The 18,845-nt window shown below is 46.2% G+C and overlaps 1 protein-coding gene across 1 annotated transcript in view; it reads right to left on the minus strand.

The window, feature by feature from the left end:
- COLEC12 (collectin subfamily member 12) overlaps positions 1–18,845 on the minus strand; it is a 187,391-nt gene that overhangs the window by 16,975 nt on the left and 151,571 nt on the right. The window contains exons 4-7 of the mRNA XM_079943416.1: positions 16,662–16,760; positions 14,873–15,919; positions 2,037–2,525; positions 971–1,107 (exon numbers count right to left, since the gene is read on the minus strand). Of these exons, the coding sequence (XP_079799542.1) occupies positions 971–1,107; positions 2,037–2,525; positions 14,873–15,919; positions 16,662–16,760 (1,772 nt within the window). The remainder of the gene's footprint in view (positions 1–970; positions 1,108–2,036; positions 2,526–14,872; positions 15,920–16,661; positions 16,761–18,845) is intronic.

Genomic DNA, 18,845 nt, shown 5'->3' on the forward strand with positions numbered 1-18,845 from the left:
ACCACCCCTCCCTCCCATGTTCAAATAACAGTAACAGCCACAGCAACATTGAGCACTTCCTCTGGGCCAGGTCCCACGTCCAGTGTGTCACATACAACGTGTCTTTGAGCCATTACAACCACCAACCTAAGACAGATGACAAGTGGCTGAGCTGGGATCAGGCCCAGGTGTGTGTGTTCTGAAGCCCAGGAACCTGACTGCTGTCTTATGGATGCTCATTCCCAGTCAGTTACTGCAGAAGCATCTGTTTGTAGGGTCATGTCTGCCAGAGACACTTAAGGAAAAGGAAGGAGGCCACTGGGATAGTGTGGCATTAAAGAAAGAGCATTGGTATTGTTGCTAGTTGGACCTCAGTTTCAATCTCAGCTCTGCATTTACTTGTCTCATCATGTATTCATCATCTAAACTTTGCGGTGCCTCAGTTTTCTTATCTGTTAGATGGGGGTAACATTACACATAAGCTCTAGGGATGTGGTGAGGTTTATAAGAGATAATGCCTCATACAGTGCCTGGCACACAGTAGGGGCCTAGTGAGTGGTCACCATTGTTATCATGTGAGGGCTCTGCCCCAGGGCCGCCTCTGCTCTTCCTGACTGTGCCAAGGCCACACGTCTGGTCCCTCGCATCCCTCCCCACCCCTATGGTGCTTAGGCCTCTCTGCCTCTCTCTCCACAGGGGCCTGGTGCTGGCCTGCCAGGCTTACGGCTCTTTCAATGGCCACCGGTAAAAGCCACACACCTCCAGGCTTGATAAAGCAAGGCCTTCCAGGTGGAAGCATAAGGACCTAATTCCCATGCCATGAATGCTTCTTGTCACTGGATAAATAGCCCGAATCTCCGTAAGGCAGCCTTCTGTGTTTACGTGACTATGAATTCTTGATATCTTTGAATCCTCAGTAAGCACGTACTTTCCAGGTGTCACGATCCTTAAATTACAGTTTTCCCCAACTATAAGTATGCTGCAAACATACCTGTTCCTCTCTTGTGTTTATGAATATGAGATGTGAAGACTTGTCTTCACAGGAAAGTTTTGCATCCTCAAAAATTTCTTTTTCAACCGAAAAATAGTAGCATTTGTCTGTGAAGTTCTTCCAGTGAGGCGGGCAGCCTAGGAAGGCAAAGTTTAAAAGCATTGATTAAAACACACACACACACACACACACACACACACACACACACAGAAAGCACTATGCCTTTCCTCAGCTGTGTTTAAGAGGCACAGCTATGGCCCTGCTTCCCCACGTCCATGTGCCAAGCCAGTGACTGACGTTTGGGGACATGCTGGGAGCAAAGACTAGTCCAGGAAAGTGGCCTGCAGAATACACAGTAGTTAAAACTACGTAATCTGGAAAATATCTACCCTGAGCCTTTGTTCCTCTGTGTCTGGATTCGTCTTTACAATGACAGAAATAACAGACAGAGCAACAAAAAGCAGCACAGGCACAGATGTTCAACGTCAGTCTGGAATCACGTGGAACCTGTAAACAAGTGGCTGGGAGAGCCCAGAACTAGAACTAGGCTCACGGAACAAACATGACTGAGCTGGACTGAAGGAAACCAAGTGGAATCGGGTGTGGGTCAAAGGTTGCAGACCCAACACTCAGGGTTTGACTAAAGGTTTCACTATCAAAGGACGAGAAGGCGCCATAACATCTTCTCAAAAAGAAATACGATCTGGCTTCAGGAACAGAAAGTTCCATCTGCACGTTAGCCACGGGTCATCCATCCCCAGGTGAAGGGCATAAAATGAGGACAGGGACGGGTCCGGGGTGGCCAGCCTCGGACTTTCCTGAAGGAAATGTTTGGAACCAGTTTGTCCCCGAGGACCCGACTCAGCTAATTATAAACAAGTGCTGGAGGGCCTGGTGCTGTTTAGAGAGAAACACAAGTGCCTGAGCACCACTGCCTGGCACGGGGCCGTGGGAGCAGCGGGGACGGAGGCCACCCTGTGCGATGCCTTCACTGCCAATAAAATGCGGTGTGGGGGGCGCACATGGGGGGGGCACCCATCCCCGGGTACGAGGGGCTCAGACTTACCGTTGGCCTCGGGTGCTGCAGTTGGCTCGCTCTGCAGGGCCAGGGGCACCGCCGCCCCTGATGGGCCCGGGGGACCGGGGGGGCCCTTGGGACCCGGCATGCCCGGCACCCCAGGCAAGCCCGGCAGACCCCTCGGCCCGGGCACCCCAGGCTCCCCCACGGTGCCCTGCAGTCCCTGGAAGCCGGGGGGGCCCTGGGGGCCCGGGAGTCCGTCCTTGCCTGGTGGGCCGGTGGGGCCTGGGTCCCCACTGGGGCCCTGAGGGCCGGGCTTCCCGGGGGACCCGCGGGAGCCTTTGGGGCCCTGCAGGCCTTTGGAGCCTTTGCCGCCACGCTCTCCAGGGGGGCCGACCGGCCCAATCGGGCCCCTCTCACCGGCCGGGCCGGGAGGGCCAGGCTCCCCCTTCTCTCCTTTCTGTCCCTTGTTGCCAGTGGGACCCGGGGGTCCCTGCTGTCCTCTGTCACCTTTCGGACCCCTGGGGCCAGGAGGACCTAAAAGAAAAAAAAGACAAAAGGCATAAAAGTGAAATCCAGGACGCCTCTGGTCATCTGGGACCATTTTGTCACTAGCAGGAAGGCTGTGTGGGTTGAGATCGCGTGCGGGTTGAGATCGGGATGCCCTCCCTCTTATTTCCTCCTCTTTCCACTGATGTGATGAATATTTATGAACTACCTGTTATATGACAAGCACCATATAAGGTGGGGGAGAAGGGGTTTAGAATTAGACCAAAAAGATGCCATCGAGCGTTGCGGGCCCTATCCTGTAATTCCTGCACCACACCGCCCCGGCCTCTCCTCTCTGCTCCTCCACTGACGCTCCTGTCCCCTTCAGCGGTGCTGCGGGCACACTGCTGTCCTCAGGGCTCAGCCTCAGCGTGCACCAGCGTGCACCAGCGTGCAGGGACGGGCGGTCTCCATGAGAAGTGCTCTCGGGGCCAGAGCTAAGGAGGATCAGTTTCATTTTTTCCAGAGAATCTAATGATACAAATAGGGAAGGTGGACTAGAGAAAAAAAGAGGTGGACCATCTAATTGGCAAGGGAGAAAAAAAGACACCATTTTCCACCAAAGGAGGAAAAAGCAGTTCCCCCTAAAAAAGGTTGGGAGAAGAAGGCAAATACCTGTTCATCCCTTCTTGTTCCAAAAGCAAGTTCACATAACATGGGATTGTTTTGTTTTCTCTGAGTTCTCAGGGGTAGGTAAGGTAACAGGGATGTCACACAAATACATCACAACAAGGATTTGTATAGAAAATGACAGTGTGAGGTACTTTCACATACATTATGTCACCTGACCTTCGTCTATGACAGAGAATTCCCACAGCACATCTGAGGACACGCAGGGCCACAGACACCAAGCTCTTTGTTCAAGGTTACTTAGTGACTCAGGACAGATCTACCCAGGGGAGTAAGACACGGACAGTCACCGTCTGGGAGAGGAGCTGGGACAGGAATTCAGGGCTTCTCGTGTTGAAATGGATGCATCGTGGAGGGCGCTGTGCTCAAATATTCTGCTGCCTGGAATCTTAGAGTTTGAGATCTCACTATTCTTCGTGAACAAGTGTAAGAGCTTCACACCCATTCTTTGGACAGAAGCAGAGAGCCTTTGAGGCTGGAAGGGCGCAGGTGCGGGGGAAAGGCTGGGTTGGTGGGACTCTGCACTCCCACAGTTTTTCCTATTCCCCTGCACCAGCACACCCCACCGGCTGGTCAGGATGGAACAGTGAAGCAGCCTTTCCCACCTCAGTAGGGGGAATCTCTGCACCCTCCCATCCCAGGCCCTAATGGACATCACTGCGCCCACACACCATCCATGGCCAAGTCCAGCCTGCCGTCTCTGCCGTCCCTTAGCAGGAGCCTAGGTCCTGGACTCAGCTCTCCTTACTTGAGGCTACCCATGACATTGCCCCTGGACTTACTGGCAGGACCCTCTACGGAGCTGTAAGCGAGTTTATGCCAATGGCTAGCACTGGCTTCAGTGCGTTCTTTCTAGGGTTATCTACCCCATAAGTGGGAGGCTTTGGGATGAAGCACCCTCTCCCTGAACCCATTTCATTGACTCCTCTCTACCATCAGCTCCCCTGGGCTCTGGGTCCTTATCTCCATCTCATAGTCGGATGGTCTATCTTCTCTGGGATGTCCCGCCAGCACCCCCAACCTGGTGTGTTTACACTGACCTTGTCATCTCTGCTGTTCACGTCCTCCTCCCGCCATCCCTTATCCCACTGCATCATCACAACCATCTCATCACCATCCTAGTGTGAGTCTTCTCTCTCTTCCTCTCTCCCTCCTGCCCCTCTCTGGCTTTCTGGTAGATTTTTACAGTTACCTCTTAACTGCTCTTCCTACCTCTGATTCCTCTCCATTCATCCCACTCTGCATCTTTCGCCTTCTTTACACGTAACTCTGGTCTCCACCTGCTCCAGAATATTCAGCCCCTTCTTGATCACCTGATGTCAAGGCTTTCATGACCTGGTCTCACATGTGTTTATTCCATCCTCCCCTGCACTTATGCAAATTTCTTCTCTTAGAATTTTCTCTGCCCATATCCATCTGGAGACTTCCTGTTCACCCACCATGTAATCCTTCCAGGTCACTCCAGATGGAAGTTTTTCCTCTTTTATGATTTTTTAGTCCTTGTTTATTCTTTGAGGATCCTTCCCCATCTAGCAGCTAGATTATAGGCCATAGTCATTATCCAGCAAGTGTTTATCAAACCAATGTGCATCACAGCCCAGTGCACTAATGCCAACATTATGGGCCCCAGCAGAGACCAAAAGGGAGAGATTTTGGGGGAACGGTGTCCTGCCTGGTGTCCCTCACCTCATTCCAAGAAGTACAGCTCCACTCAATCTACATATCAGGTCTACCCTGGCTGCCAGTATGGAATCACCAAGGGGAGATGTCTTTCCTGACTCTACTCACACTTCAGAATTGATCTAGTGGTCTTTTATCCACAATCTGATTTTTTTTTTCTGTTTAACTTGATGAGGCTTATTAAACAGCCAAGCCACTTAGTAAAGACACGGAGGGTGGGTTTTCATTGCCAGATCAGTCTCCTTTAAAAAAAATAACTTAGAGGCTTCCCTGGTGGCACAGTGGTTAAGAATCCGCCTGCCAATGCAGGGGACACGGGTTCGATCCCTGGTCTGGGAAGATCCCACATGCCGCAGAGCAAATAAGCCTGTGCACCACAACTACTGAGCCTGAGCTCTAGAGCCTGTGCACCACAACTACTGAAGCCTACGTGCCGTAACTACTCAAGCCCGTGCACCCTAGAGCCCATGCGTCGCAACTACTGAGCCCACATGCTGCAACTACTGAAGCCTGCATGCCTAGAGCCCGTGTTCCACAACAGGAGAAGCCACCGCCATGAGAAGCCCGTGTACTACAACAAAGAGTAGCCCTTGCTCACCGCAACTAAAGAAAGCCCACGCACAGCAACGAAGACCCAACGCAGCCAAAAATAAATTTTAAGAAATAATATTTAAAAAATAAAAAGGGCTCTCACTCATAAAAAAAATAACTTTGTGTAGTTGAGAAATAGTGTCTTACAGATTATTAGTGGGTAAGGTGGCATGTGTGTTCCTCCACAACAGATGTAGCATTATGGAAGATTCTAGTGGAACAATACTGACAATAGTCCAAAACAAACAAACAAAAATCTAATTTATTTAGAATAAGGGCAAAAATAAAAGTAACTTTTTTTTTTCCCCTCAGCTACTTTTGTTTGGTTTATGTTCTACGTTTAGCCTTAAGAAATCCAAATAATGAGGAAGCTCTGTTGGGAAATTCAAGTGCTTTAGAAATTCTTTGTCCTTATCCTCTTCGTGGATTTACCAATAATCAGTTTCTTGATCACTCACGTCTGGGGTTGGTGCTATACTTGCAAGTTACGGGAAATGAGTTCACTTGCAGCCGTGAAATAGTGCCCATTCTGGGGCCTGTCTCCCTGTTCTGAATGTTCTGACAGACCCGTGACAGGGACTTGTATTTGTTCCAGAACACCCTCCTCTGGTTTCCAACAGAATTCCAAAGACATACAACTCTCTCTTTGCCTCCTCACGTGAATCCAAGACCTCCCTTACCTGGGGTGACAGCTTTTCGTGAATCTTCTTTCTTTCTGGGGTCGGGTAGTTTATCGTATTCAGCTGTTTCCCTCTGAACCGAAGTTGTGCTTGAATGGCCCTACCTTCTCCACATAGAATCGTGGCTTATTTTAAGAACAGCATAAAAACACGGATCCCACAGTCAACACAAAATACCAACAGATGCTAATTTCCAGATCTTGAGAAGGAAGGGAATAAGACACTGGGAGAAGATGCAAGATTTTGCCTTTGATAAAGTCTAAAATCCTACTTGTGATGGATTTCCTAGCTGGATTAGCATAAAAACTGAAATTTTCATATGAAGCACTAACTACATCCATCATAAATAGGTTATCTGTCTCTCTCTTTAAGATAAAGTTTTATATTCATGGCTGTGGATAAACTCCTAGCAAGCACACTATTATCAACGCATGTCTTCATCCCCAGCTGCCCCATCCGCAGAGCTAGAGCAGGAGGCTGGCGCTCTGCTTACAGACGCTGGGCTATGTGAAAACGTATTCTGTGTGTCCCATACCTAGGGGATTCATTCATTCATATACTTGGCTCATTAAGACAGTACTTTGCTCCTTAAGACATAGATATTTGCTAATCATTTCTTTTTAAAAATCACTAAGAGGGCTTCCCTAGTGGCGCAGTGGTTGAAAGTCCGCCTGCCGATGCAGGGGACACGGGTTCGTGCCCCGGTCCAGCAAGATCCCACATGCCCGTGAGCGGCTGTGCCCGTGAGCCATGGCCGCTGAGCCTGTGCGTCCGGAGCCTGTGCTCCGCAACGGGAGAGGCCACAACAGTGAGAGGCCCGCGTACTGCAAAAAAATAAATAAAAAATAAATAAATAAATAAAAATCACTAAGAAAAAGAGCTAAAACCATTTCAGAAGTCAGCACTGGATCCCCCTACAAAGCCGATCGTTAATGCCATGAGTATACCTTCCTCTAGGCCCTGGGATGCTGGTACTGCTTTTGGCATCTAGATGATCCCAGGCTTTTAGGTATTACTTGAATCTTTTATGAGGCAGCTACTGAAGTGAAAATAAAATGAAATAAAATATAAGCCATCCATAGTGCCTTAAAACTGAGAACACTGAGATAAACGATGAGGGAGGTATTTATGAGCTCATGTGATAACAATTTGAATTCAGACTCAAGAAAATGTAACACTACATGTGAGGCAGACATGATGTCTCATACAGAAGAGCAAACTGGAGATTTGCTTCCAAGGCCAAGTGGGTGGCTGGCCTGGGATTCTGAAATGCCAGGATACCTATGTTGCTGATAAAGCCACCAAAGGCTCCAGAAATGCCTGTATATAACCGACACCAGAACTTGGAGCAACCGTGTTTACACTGCCAGCAAAACCTTCTCCCCAGGTTCCCAGGCTCCAGAGCCCAGAGCCTTGAACACACGAATCCCCTAAACAAGCAGCTCCAAAGAGGACAGAAGACTAAATCACTGTGCCATTTCTGCTTTAACAACCAAACTGCAGGCCTTGAGAAGGGCCCAGCCCTGTGTCCTATGCCAGAGATAACTTTCCAATTCGTTTTCCAACAAAACTGCTGGTGCCTAGCAGAAAGTAGAGAAACCACTTTAATTCTTACTGCCATTCAACATCTTGGAGAGACTGTTTTAGAACCACGAGTGGTTGGGTTGGAAGACAGAAGAAAACAGTAATATAATCTGACATATTTTTCTTCTTATTAAAAAAATCTACTTCGCATGCAATGAAATTAATCAAACATTTATTTAACACCCACATATGAAAAAGTGGTCCTGCTTCACTTAGGTGAAAAGGAATATACAAATTAAAAGGAAATTTAAGAGATATTTTTTGGCAATCATTTTGAAGAAGAATTTGATTCTTGACCTCATGTTCAAGACAGTCAGGCTTCTGGAAAGCCATGGAAGCTCTCTCTCCACAGAGAAGGATATACTTAAACCACTGTTTCTCACCAACTGGCCATGGTCTACATCGATGCCTTTGAGTTGCCTACTCTCAGGGCTCCCCAGACAACTGGTCTTGTTTGGGGAAGAGTATCAAGAGGGGGTGGGGTCGACAGTGAGAGGAATCGAGGCCTCATGCCTGATCCACTTTGCTCCACGCCCTGTTCTGCTATGTGTGCTGTCCAGCCTTCCCGTGCATCTTTCAAGGTCCAGATCAAATGTCAGTCTCTCACTGAAGCCTTAACTGATAGCTCTCCTGAAGGTAAACTCTCGTGTATTCAACCTCCCCAAACATGCCATCTTTTTCCTGAATCATGTGAGGGCAGCAGGGTACCGTGTGGAAGCATGGGTTAAGGGACCAGACAGACCCGAGTTTAGCACTACCTACCACTGACTAGCTGCTTGATCTTGGATTAGTTACGCAGGCTCTCCGTGCCTCAGCCCCCCTCCCTGCAAATGGGGATGCTGACGATTCCTACCTTAAGGAGCTATAACAATGAACAGAGACAACTTATCCAAGTGCTCACTGGCATGACTGGCATGTTGTAGACACTCAATAAAAGTCCATTAGGGACTTCCCTGGTGGCACAGTGGTTTGGAATCCGCCTGCCAATGCAGGGGACACGGGTTCGAGCCCTGGTCCCAGAAGATTCCACATGCCATGGAGCAACTAAGCCTGTGCGCCACAACTACTGAGCCCACATGCCACAACTACTGAAGCCTGCGCGCCTAGAGCCTGTGCTCCGCAACGAGAAGCCACCGCAATGAGAAGCCCGCACACCTCAACGAAGAGTAGCCCCCGCTCGCCACAACTAGAGAAAGCCCGTGCACTGCAACAAAGACCCAACGCAGCCAAAAATAAATAAAATAAAATAAAATAATTTATTTAGGGGCTTCCCTGGTGGCGCAGTGGTTGAGAGTCCGCCTGCCGATGCGGGGGACACGGGTTCCTGCCCCGGTCCGGGAGGATCCCACATGCCGCAGAGCGGCTGGGCCCGTGAGCCATGGCCGCTGAGCCTGCGCATCGGGAGCCTGTGCTCCGCAACGGGAAAGGCCGCCAACAGTGAGAGGCCCGCATACCGCAAAAATAATAATAATGATAATAATTTATTTTTAAAAAAAGTGGATTAAAAAAATGAGTGAAAGCCAGGGGTCGGCAGCACCGAGTGTGATTCCTCTCCTGGGCTGGGCACCAGGAAGCCAGCAGTTAAGTAGTTTGGACCCACATGGTACAACAATAGTCCTTGTGCACATGAAGCTGTTGTTTTCCACAGCGATGTACTGGCTGGGGCTCCAGTGGAGGGAAGTCTTGGATAGGAACTGAACAAACTCACTCTTGGGTATGAATATTAGCTAACCCCCTGCCAGGCACTGCACTATTTTATTTACATTATCTCATTAAGTCCTTATAACTCTAAAAGGTAGATGCAGATGGGAAAACCGAGGCACAGAGAGGCTAAGGAAGTTGGTACTCGTATCCAGGGCTATCAGGCTCTAGAGCTTTTGTTCTCACCCACTAAACCTTGTGCTTCTCTCAGAACAGCAGGTGCAGGGAACTGTCTGCTGCACTAGGAGGATGTGACTTACACCTGCATGGCTTGCAGAGAATAGCTCAGGATGTGAGGTGAACTTGCCACCCAAGAGTGTGTGTTATGAGTATGAAGTCCTCCATGTGCCTAATTAGGATAAAAAGCATTACATTATTGGTAACAAAAAAAATAAGGCTTTCTTAAGGTTTGGGGGTTTATGTATGTAGAGATAATTGTTATCAGGATTCAACATATGACTTAATATCTAGTTCCACATTATCATCTGGCTTCAGTGCCATCTAATCAGTCAGCTTCAGCTTTCACTTCCTAATGAGGCAAGTGTCTCTTGTGGCTGAAATGTCCCAGAAGCATTAGGGTTCTTGAAGTGCACGTCACCAAGAATTTCCTGGAAAGCATCAGCGTATTCTGAATCTTGCAGAGGCAAACCCAGCATAAGCCAGTGTTAATCCCATCCTGCTCCTTCCTGTTTTATCCCATCTGTCCCTCATCCTCAGGGGTGGGATGTGCGTACAGAGAACGAGGAAAGGCGCTAGAGATGCAGGGGGGGAGGAAACGCTTGCATTTGGAAGTGGGGGTCTTCCCCCCAGTCTCTGGTTCTCTTGGAATCGCCGGTGGGCATTCCCGTCCTGGAGGAAGTTGAACACATTGAATAGAAAGGGGGTGGCTTGGCTTGAGAAGTTTCTCAGGTCAACTCACAGAAAGTGCAGGTAATGAGAAGACCAAGGATAAATGTAAATGGGAAAGCATATGAAAAAAAGAAAATACCATTCAGAAACCAAACTCTGAGGCCTTTCAGAGACACTGAGCCAGGAACCTCACCCTAAGAGACATCTCCCACTTAATACGTCTAAACAGACCTCCCTTTCTGCATCTCCTGGTTGGTACTGCCATCCGCCTAGGTGCTCAAGCCAAACACTTAGGGGACACCCATTCCTCCCTTTCCCCTGCCCTCCATGGCTGATGCATCCGTGAGCCTCGTCCACCTGCAGGCAGCAGCCCCTAACCCCGTGTTCAGTTTCTGTCCACAGCACCCCGACTCCTAAGATGTACTGGTGCCTCTTGGCTGCCCCTTTGGGCTTGGGACACTTCGGGGAGGGAAATCCAGTGTCCTGTGCACCAAACGTAGTCAAGATGGGATTGGCACAGACTCCAAACTGCACAGCCCCTCCAGCCCGGGAATTCCTCACCCCGGTGGGCACGGCCTGTTGTCCAGGGAAGGGCAGGGCTGTCCTTGATTCTACCTCCATGATTCCTCCTGACTGAGGAGACCCACTTCTGTCATCTCCACTGCTACCATCCATCCCACGTCACCCATGACTGGTCCACTGCCCCTCACTGGACCCCTGCCTCCAGGCTCACTCCCCCAGAATCTGTTCTCCCCCCAGAGAACATTTATTTTTGTATTTAAAAACGTAAATATTTTTATATTTAAAAACATAAATATTTTTATATTTAAAAATATAAATCAGGTATGTCACCACCTTCCTTAAAACTCCCCTTCACACTTAGAATGAAATCCCATCTCCCTGCCCTCACAGGCTCCCTCGGGATGGCTGGGAGGGGGGCGTGCACTTGCTGTGATTATCAATGGGGTTCGCACCATGGGCTTTGCACTAGACACACTGGGCTCAGATCCTGTTTAGCTACTTATCATTTCTGTAAATTTAAGGAAGTTCCTTAAACCTCTCAATGCCTTAGTTTCCTCATCTATAAACAGGTGATGATTTTCTGAGTACCTGCCATACAGAGTGGGTGTTAGGACTCACCAGGATGGTTCATGAAAAGCCCTCATTCCTCTCACGCTCAGTAGCAGCTGATAAAAATAATCAGAACAATGGAAACATTAACGAAGTTAAAGCCGGGCTCTGAATCTTCAACCATGAGCTTTTCATACCCTTCCTTAGCTGTTAAGCCGCACTGTCTGTAAACTAAATATGTCAGAAGTTTCCTTGTACAAGAGAAGTTAACAATTAAACCCATGGAATAATAAAACTATGAAATTTATAGCTGGAAAATATCCAGAATACCATGATAGGACTGCCTAAGGTATAACAACCTGCCTAAGGTATAACAAGAGACAATGAGAAAGCTCTTATTTTCTGAGGTTGCACGTCTGCTGAGATCTGCCCTCATTCTGAATTTAGGTTGAGGAAGAATAGGGAAAAAAATAAATCAAGCACTGAAGAACCTTCTGGTCATTTGAAAGCCCACCTCTTTATTCAGAGTATCATTCATACCTACAATACTCTGACGGGCACTGTCCAACCTTTCTAGAGTTGGGGCATGCCTATGGTTCAGGAAACCCATTATAGTCTCAGGCAACACCAATTTTTATAAGGAACATTATATAAAACCAAAATTTGGGCTTCCCTGGTGGCGCAGTGGTTGAGAGTCTGCCTGCCGATGCAGGGGACACGGGTTCGTGCCCCGGTCCGGGAAGATCCCACATGCCACGGAGCGGCTGGGCCCGTGAGCCATGGCCGCTGAGCCTGCGCGTCCAGAGCCTGTGCTCCGCAATGGGAGAGGCCACAGCAGTGAGAGGCCCGCGTACCGCAAAAACCAAAATTTATTTTCCTTTAATGAGTACCCATTAGTCTTTGTTTCACCCTCTGGAGCACCTCCGATGTCATTTAAAAATCTCCTCCACATGCTGGCCTTTTGAATAGTTGTAAACAGCTGTCTTATTCCCCACTAAGCTGTCTCTCCTACAGGTTAAAGTTCCCAGGTCCTTCAGTCCTTCCTCACAGCACATCGTTTCTAGACCCCATCATCCTGGTCATATTTTTCCAAGCATGATGGTCTGTGAGTGCCCCTGTTGAAAGGGGCTCCCCAACATACGCAGTATCCTCCAGGAGTGGTTTTGCCATGCTGAAGGGAGTAAGATATCACCTCCCTCATTTTGGAAATCATATTTTTATTAATACGGTCAAAGATCACATTAACTTCCCTGGAAGACACATTTAGTTGCTTACAGTCAACTAAAATCCCCACGCTTTTCCTGCACACTTCCTCCAAGCCATGCCCTCCCATCAACACTAGTATTTGGTCTTTTCTATGTACGAGCAGGTCCTATAGGTCTTCCCTATTTATTTCACTTTGTTGGCATCTCTTTACTATGCCAGCCCCTGCAGATCATTTTGGATTATGATTCTATCACCCATTAAACAGTATATACAGTTTCATGTCACACAAGTATTGGATGACCAGGTCATCCACGTCCTCAAGCGAGTCCCTGCAAAGCTGTTGAGCAGGTCCCTGCCATCTGCCACCCAGATATGCCTCCAGGCTCAGAGGGGCTCATGAACTACCACTCTTTATACTCAGTCATTCAATAGTATGGCAGTCACACCCCAGGGTGACTCCCAATGACTCATGCCCTCGTATAATCCCCTCCCCTTAAGTATGGAACCTCTAACTTGCTTCTAACCAACAGAATATGGCAAAGGCGATGGGATGTCACTCCCTTGACTAGGTTACATTATATAAGACTCTGTCTTTGCCAACTAGAGTGAGAGAGACTCCCTTGCTGGCTTTGAAGAAGCTGTAATGTTTTGAGATGGTCACATGGCAAAGGACTGGGGGTGGCCTTTAGGACCTGACAGCCGATCTTCCAGTCCAAGCAGATGAAGTCTGCCAAGAACATGAAGGAGTGTGGAAATGAGTCTTTCCCCAGTCAAGACTCTGATGAAACCACAGCTCCTCGCTGAGACTGCAGCTGGGTGAAACCCTGAGCAAAGGACGCACCTGAGCTGTGCCCAGATTCCTGACCACAGAAACTGTGAGATGAGAAGTGGGTGTTTTAAGCTGCTGAGTTTTTAGTAATTTGCTATGCAGCACAGAAAATGAATACAACCAACAAACCCATCTAACTGGGCTATAAACCAGCACTGAGTGCTCCATCTTGTTCAAGGGTATCACTGCCAAGTGCCTTGGTGAAATCCAGATATGCTATTTTTCATTCTCCTAGTTTAAACAATATACTAACTCTGTTAACGTGAGGAAATAAGATTAGGTTCACCAGGCTTCTTCCTAGTGAATTCATTCTGATGATTATTGCATTCCTGAAAACTCAAAAATTATCCTTTTTATAATCTCTTCTCAAATTTTTCTTGGGCTTGAAGACAAATTCCCCATTCTACACAGTGTGTAGACTCTACCTTTATCCCCTTTTTTTGAAAATCAGGATTACTTTTGCTTATAGCCAGTCTCTTTTTGCCCTAAAATTCTCTTGATTTTAAGCTACGTGAGGGCAAAGACCTTCTGGTCTTCTTTGTACACCCCAGAGTGCCGAGCACAGCATCTTCCACTCAGTACTTTCAATTTAAACCCTGTGAAAATAGTTATGACTGAAAATACTATTAATATATGGTTGCTGCAAATCTTCAGAAGTAGGCTTAATCTAATCCAAAGACTTTCAATTTACAGGGATGATCTGGTTGAGAGCAAAACTCAGATTTTTATGTAAGTCCATTATTCCCCTCCTCTGTGGTGTTAACAGTTACTGTAATGGCCAACCATCCATCTGCTCGTGACACTTAGAAGTAGGAATCTCTTAATGGTAACTCCATGATCTAAAAGAATTAATCTTCCTTCCAAAGGAGTCTGATTTATAATGGCACTGAAATAGCTAGGCACTAAGAAAATCCAAGTTAACCAATCTTTCATCCCACAAATATTTAATGGAACACATTTGAGCACGGTCCACAAATTCTTAGTTATTTCTGCTTCCTTTCAAGAAATGGAGCTTAATTCCCTTCCCCCTTGGGTGTGGGATGGACTTAGTGACTTGTTTCTAAATTAGAGAATGTGGTGGAAGTGATGGTATGTGACTTTTGAGGCTAGGTCATAGAAGGCATCGTGGCTTCCTTCTTTCTGTTTCTCTTGGATCACTTGCTCTGGAGGCAGCCAGCTGCCATGTTGTGAGAACACTCAAGCAATTTCATATGGTGAGGAAACGAGGCCTCCTGCCAACAGCTGACAAGCCAAGAGCCATGTGAATGAGCATCTTGGAGGCAGATCCTCAGCCCCAGTTAAGGCTTCAGAAGACTGCAGCCCTGGCCAATATCTTAACCACAACCTCATGAGAGTTACTAACCATCTAGCTAAGCTAAGCTGCTCCCGAATCCCTGATCCATAGAAACTACGAGATAATACATGCTTATTGTGTTAAATTGCCGAGTTTTAGGGTCACCTGTTCCACAGCCATAGATAACTAATACAAACACAAATTCAGAATTTTCTCTTACCTTGTAGTATTGTAAAATTCTTGATGAGCTGACCATGCTTGGAGTCCACCAGCTTCATTTCTTCCATAATCACTGATAAGTTGGCCACTTCAGTGTCCAACCTCGACCTCATCAAATCTTGTTGCATCCTGAGAGAAACAGAATCCAAACGGATGTTGGCCAGTGTGTTATTCAAGGAGGTCAGATCATCCGTGTGTTTGGTCAGCGTATCCGTGCACGTGGTCCTGACTTCATTCAGGTTGCTGGTCAGTGTCCGTAGGTAGTGGGCCGTGTAGCTAATGTTGCTAATGATGTTCACAATGTCGGTCTCAAAGAGCTGGAAGCGCTCCTCCAGCTGGCTGAACTTGACAGCCGTTCTGTTCTCTGCATCCCTGTGTACATCCTGCAGATCTTTCAGGTTCTGCTCATTGGCTTGGGAGGCCGTAGTGATGTTGTCCATCTGCCCTGCAAAGGAGCTGAGCTGGCTGTTCATGTCCTCCAGGGTGTCATTGTTGGCTTTGGTCAAGGCAGAGTTATTGGCAGCCAGCGTCTGCAGGCTCTGCACTTTCTCCTTCAGCCAATCCGTGTCCTTCTTGGCTTGAAGGAAAACCTGCTGCAGGTTCTGGAAGTCATTCTTGATTCGCTGGATTGCCTGGCTTGTGTCATCCAAAGAGCGCTGCAGATTTGTGATGAGGTTCCTTTGCTGCACCTGGGTCAGGTTCAGGTTGTTGAGGTTCATGATGACCACGTTGTGAGAATACATCTGGCTCTGCAGGTTGCCCTGAAGCACACTCGTGTCTTGCTGCAGATTTGTGACATAGCCGTTATATGCCTGGAGGGTTTTGTTTACAGTGGTGATGAGGAAGGAGTTATTCTCCAAAGTTTCTTTCAGTTGACTCTGCTGGTCCACCAGCGCATCCCCGCTCACCTGTAACTTCTCCAGCGTATCTCTGTTCTTGCTAGTCTTTTCTGTAATCTCACGAAGTTGCTGACGCAGATCCAGAATGTCTGACCTGAAGGTGGAGAGTTCTGAGTTGGTGCTGAGAGCTTTCTTCCCAGTTTGGTCCCCTGGAATAAGACACGTGTGTTACTCAGATTGGTGGGATGGAGAAGTGTTCAGGTGAGGTCACAGATCCCAGAGACCTAACTGGGATGTGCTCTATTTCATACATAAAATTTGTGGGATATGCAGACTGCACTGCAGTAGTAAAATCCATCTCTCTGTTAAAACTGGGTCCTCAGAAATTGGAAAGGCTACTGAGTACTAGAACAGACTAACTTGGGTGAACACTTATCTCAAAGGAGGGGGAATTTTCCTGATTCTAGAGCACTGGGAAGGACGTCAAGAAGGCAATAACCTTCTGTTTAATTCATCAAAATTCCTTTTTAAAAAATTGAAAAAAATCACAGGATAAGAATAGGCTGGTATCTTTTATTTTTTTAATTAATCTCTACAATTTTTTATGAAGTTTAAAATATTTCAAATAGGAATTTACTGAGTATTTCATAAAAGAGCTTTTAATAAAGGGTATTTGTGGTTCTTTTTGATCAGGATTGGTCTTCAGGTTTTATGTGGCACACAATAGTGTTTTCTGGGGAGCGGAATTCAACTCCAAAATTGGTCCTTAACTTTAAAATTTTAAAGTCTTTGAATTAAATCATGAGGAAAGATTCAACACACAACATGAAAGTTTAAAGTCTTTCTGGGTGAATGTGAATTTAGAGCCATGTCATTCTAAAAAGCTGTGGTCATTTACATAGAGTTGAGTTAGGGGATTCAACTTAATAGTTTACTCTCATTGCAGATTACCTAATTTTTTCAGGTCGCTTTCCACTGCTGTGAGCTTGTCATCATAGGTTTGGCGAGATGTCTCCATGCCACCTGTAACACTGTCCATTTTCTCTACAACTAAGATTTGGAAATCAATGGATTAATACACACACCTGCCCATATTTTATCTTTCAGTTTCAACAAGAGAGCATTTCATTACAGAATAAAGGAAACAGAGTGAAAGAAAAAGAGTATAAAAGAAATCAAATATAGGGAAAAAGCCATTCTTTTAGAAAAATAAGTAACGTACTTGTCATAAACCCTGGTGGTAGTTTACTTGGTTGAGAACTGTATGTTCTTAAAAGCTGTTCTCAGGATTCTGTATTGGCTTGGAGATTTTAGAAATTGTATGGAACTCATTAAATATTTTTTTGTATTATAGAAATCCTCAATCTGTGTTATTTTTTATATTAACTTCCATAGGTGGAGGCATAACACAATATTTTGTCACTTATCAGACTCCCTACCATTCTTGGTAGGTATAACTCGATTATATGGAAGGAGATTCCATGGCAAAGAAAATCTAGCTCAAGTCTATACATAAAGTTGTTGTAAAAGGGATGCAAAGTCAAGGGTGTTTGCTACCCTCTGTCATGAGTTCATCACTGAGGCCTGAAAATCTGCTTCTCCGTAGTGACAAGTGAATCTTTATCGGTTCCCAAGAAGATGCCTAAGTGGGTTTCCAAATAATAATTGACTAAGAAGACTTTTTTCCCAGCATTTTCCTGATTGTACATGATAGGGAAAGTTAGTGATGCAGTGTTAAAGCCACTGTCATTATTCGTTCTCAGAAGGCAGTAATTGTCCATGGTTATGAATTTAAATGTACCATTCTAAAATGTCTGGGAATTGTCTCCTAAGGCAAAAGAAACAACAGCAAAAATAAACAAATGGGACCTAATTAAACTTAAAAGCTTTAGCACAGCAAAGGAAACCAGTGACAAAATGAAAAGACAACATACTGAATGAGAGAAAATATTTGGAAATGATATGACCCATAGGGGTTAATATCCAAAATATATAAACAGCTCATGCAGCTCAATATCAATAAAACAAACATGCCAATTAAAAAACGGGCAGATTGGGCTTCCCTGGTGGCGCAGTGGTTGAGAGTCCGCCTGCTGATGCAGGGGACACGGGTTCACGCCCTGGTCCGGGAAGATCCCACATGCCACGGAGTGGCTGGGCCCGTGAGCCATGGCCGCTGAGCGTGCGCGTCTGGAGCCTGTGCTCCGCAACAGGAGAGGCCACAACAGTGAGAGGCCCGTGTACTGCAAAAAAAAAAAATAATAATAAATTTAAAAAAAAAAGGGGCAGATTTATTATATAAACACCAAACTTACTTAATTATACTTCATTGTAATTTAAAATAGAGAATGAATATGTAACATACATGTATACACACACACATATATATATATCTTTTTTTAAATTGATTTATGGCATCCTCGATGCCTCCCTGAATTCCAAAGTTGCAGTGTCAGACTCACTTTTATCTATTTCCTTCTCTTTATACCAGCCTTCATCTTTCGTATTATTGGAATAAAAATATCCAGGTCACTAAACTCTAGTCTATAAAGAAGAAAACTCTTACTCTCCCTAACAGTGATCCATCCTATGTCATAATCTCTTTCATCTTCTACCTTCTCTAATATTGTACCTATTCATATAAATGAAAACCTGATTCCTTCCCAATAACACCACTTCCCTGGAGGTCCTCCCTAGTGGGCACTGTAGGTATTGACATAATTGTTTACCTCTGGCACATCTTGATCCTTATCTTTGAAATATCTTTTAACCCTTTCCTCCTTTTGAAATCAGCATCACCCAATTTTACTCTACTTTTCTATCTTTGAGGCTATAAACCACAGAACTTCAAGACATGGTGTACCTTCTCTCTGATTTCAGCATCTTTTTCTTCTCATCCTTTCAATGCAACATTTCTTGAGACTTCAGTGTTTCCCTATTCATCTGGAATGGACGCATTTCAACAACTGTCTCTTGTTCCTTACAACTCAAGCCATGTCATTGTAACTCATCTTCCAGGAGATCCCCACCACCACCAAAAAAAATCCAACCAACCAACCAAACAAAAAAAAAAACCAGGCAGAAGATCTGAACAGACATTTTTCCAAAGAAGATATGCAGATGGCCAACAGGTAT

This window comes from Stenella coeruleoalba (genome assembly GCF_951394435.1).
Source record: "Stenella coeruleoalba genome assembly, chromosome: 14".
Taxonomy (NCBI): domain Eukaryota; kingdom Metazoa; phylum Chordata; class Mammalia; order Artiodactyla; family Delphinidae; genus Stenella; species Stenella coeruleoalba.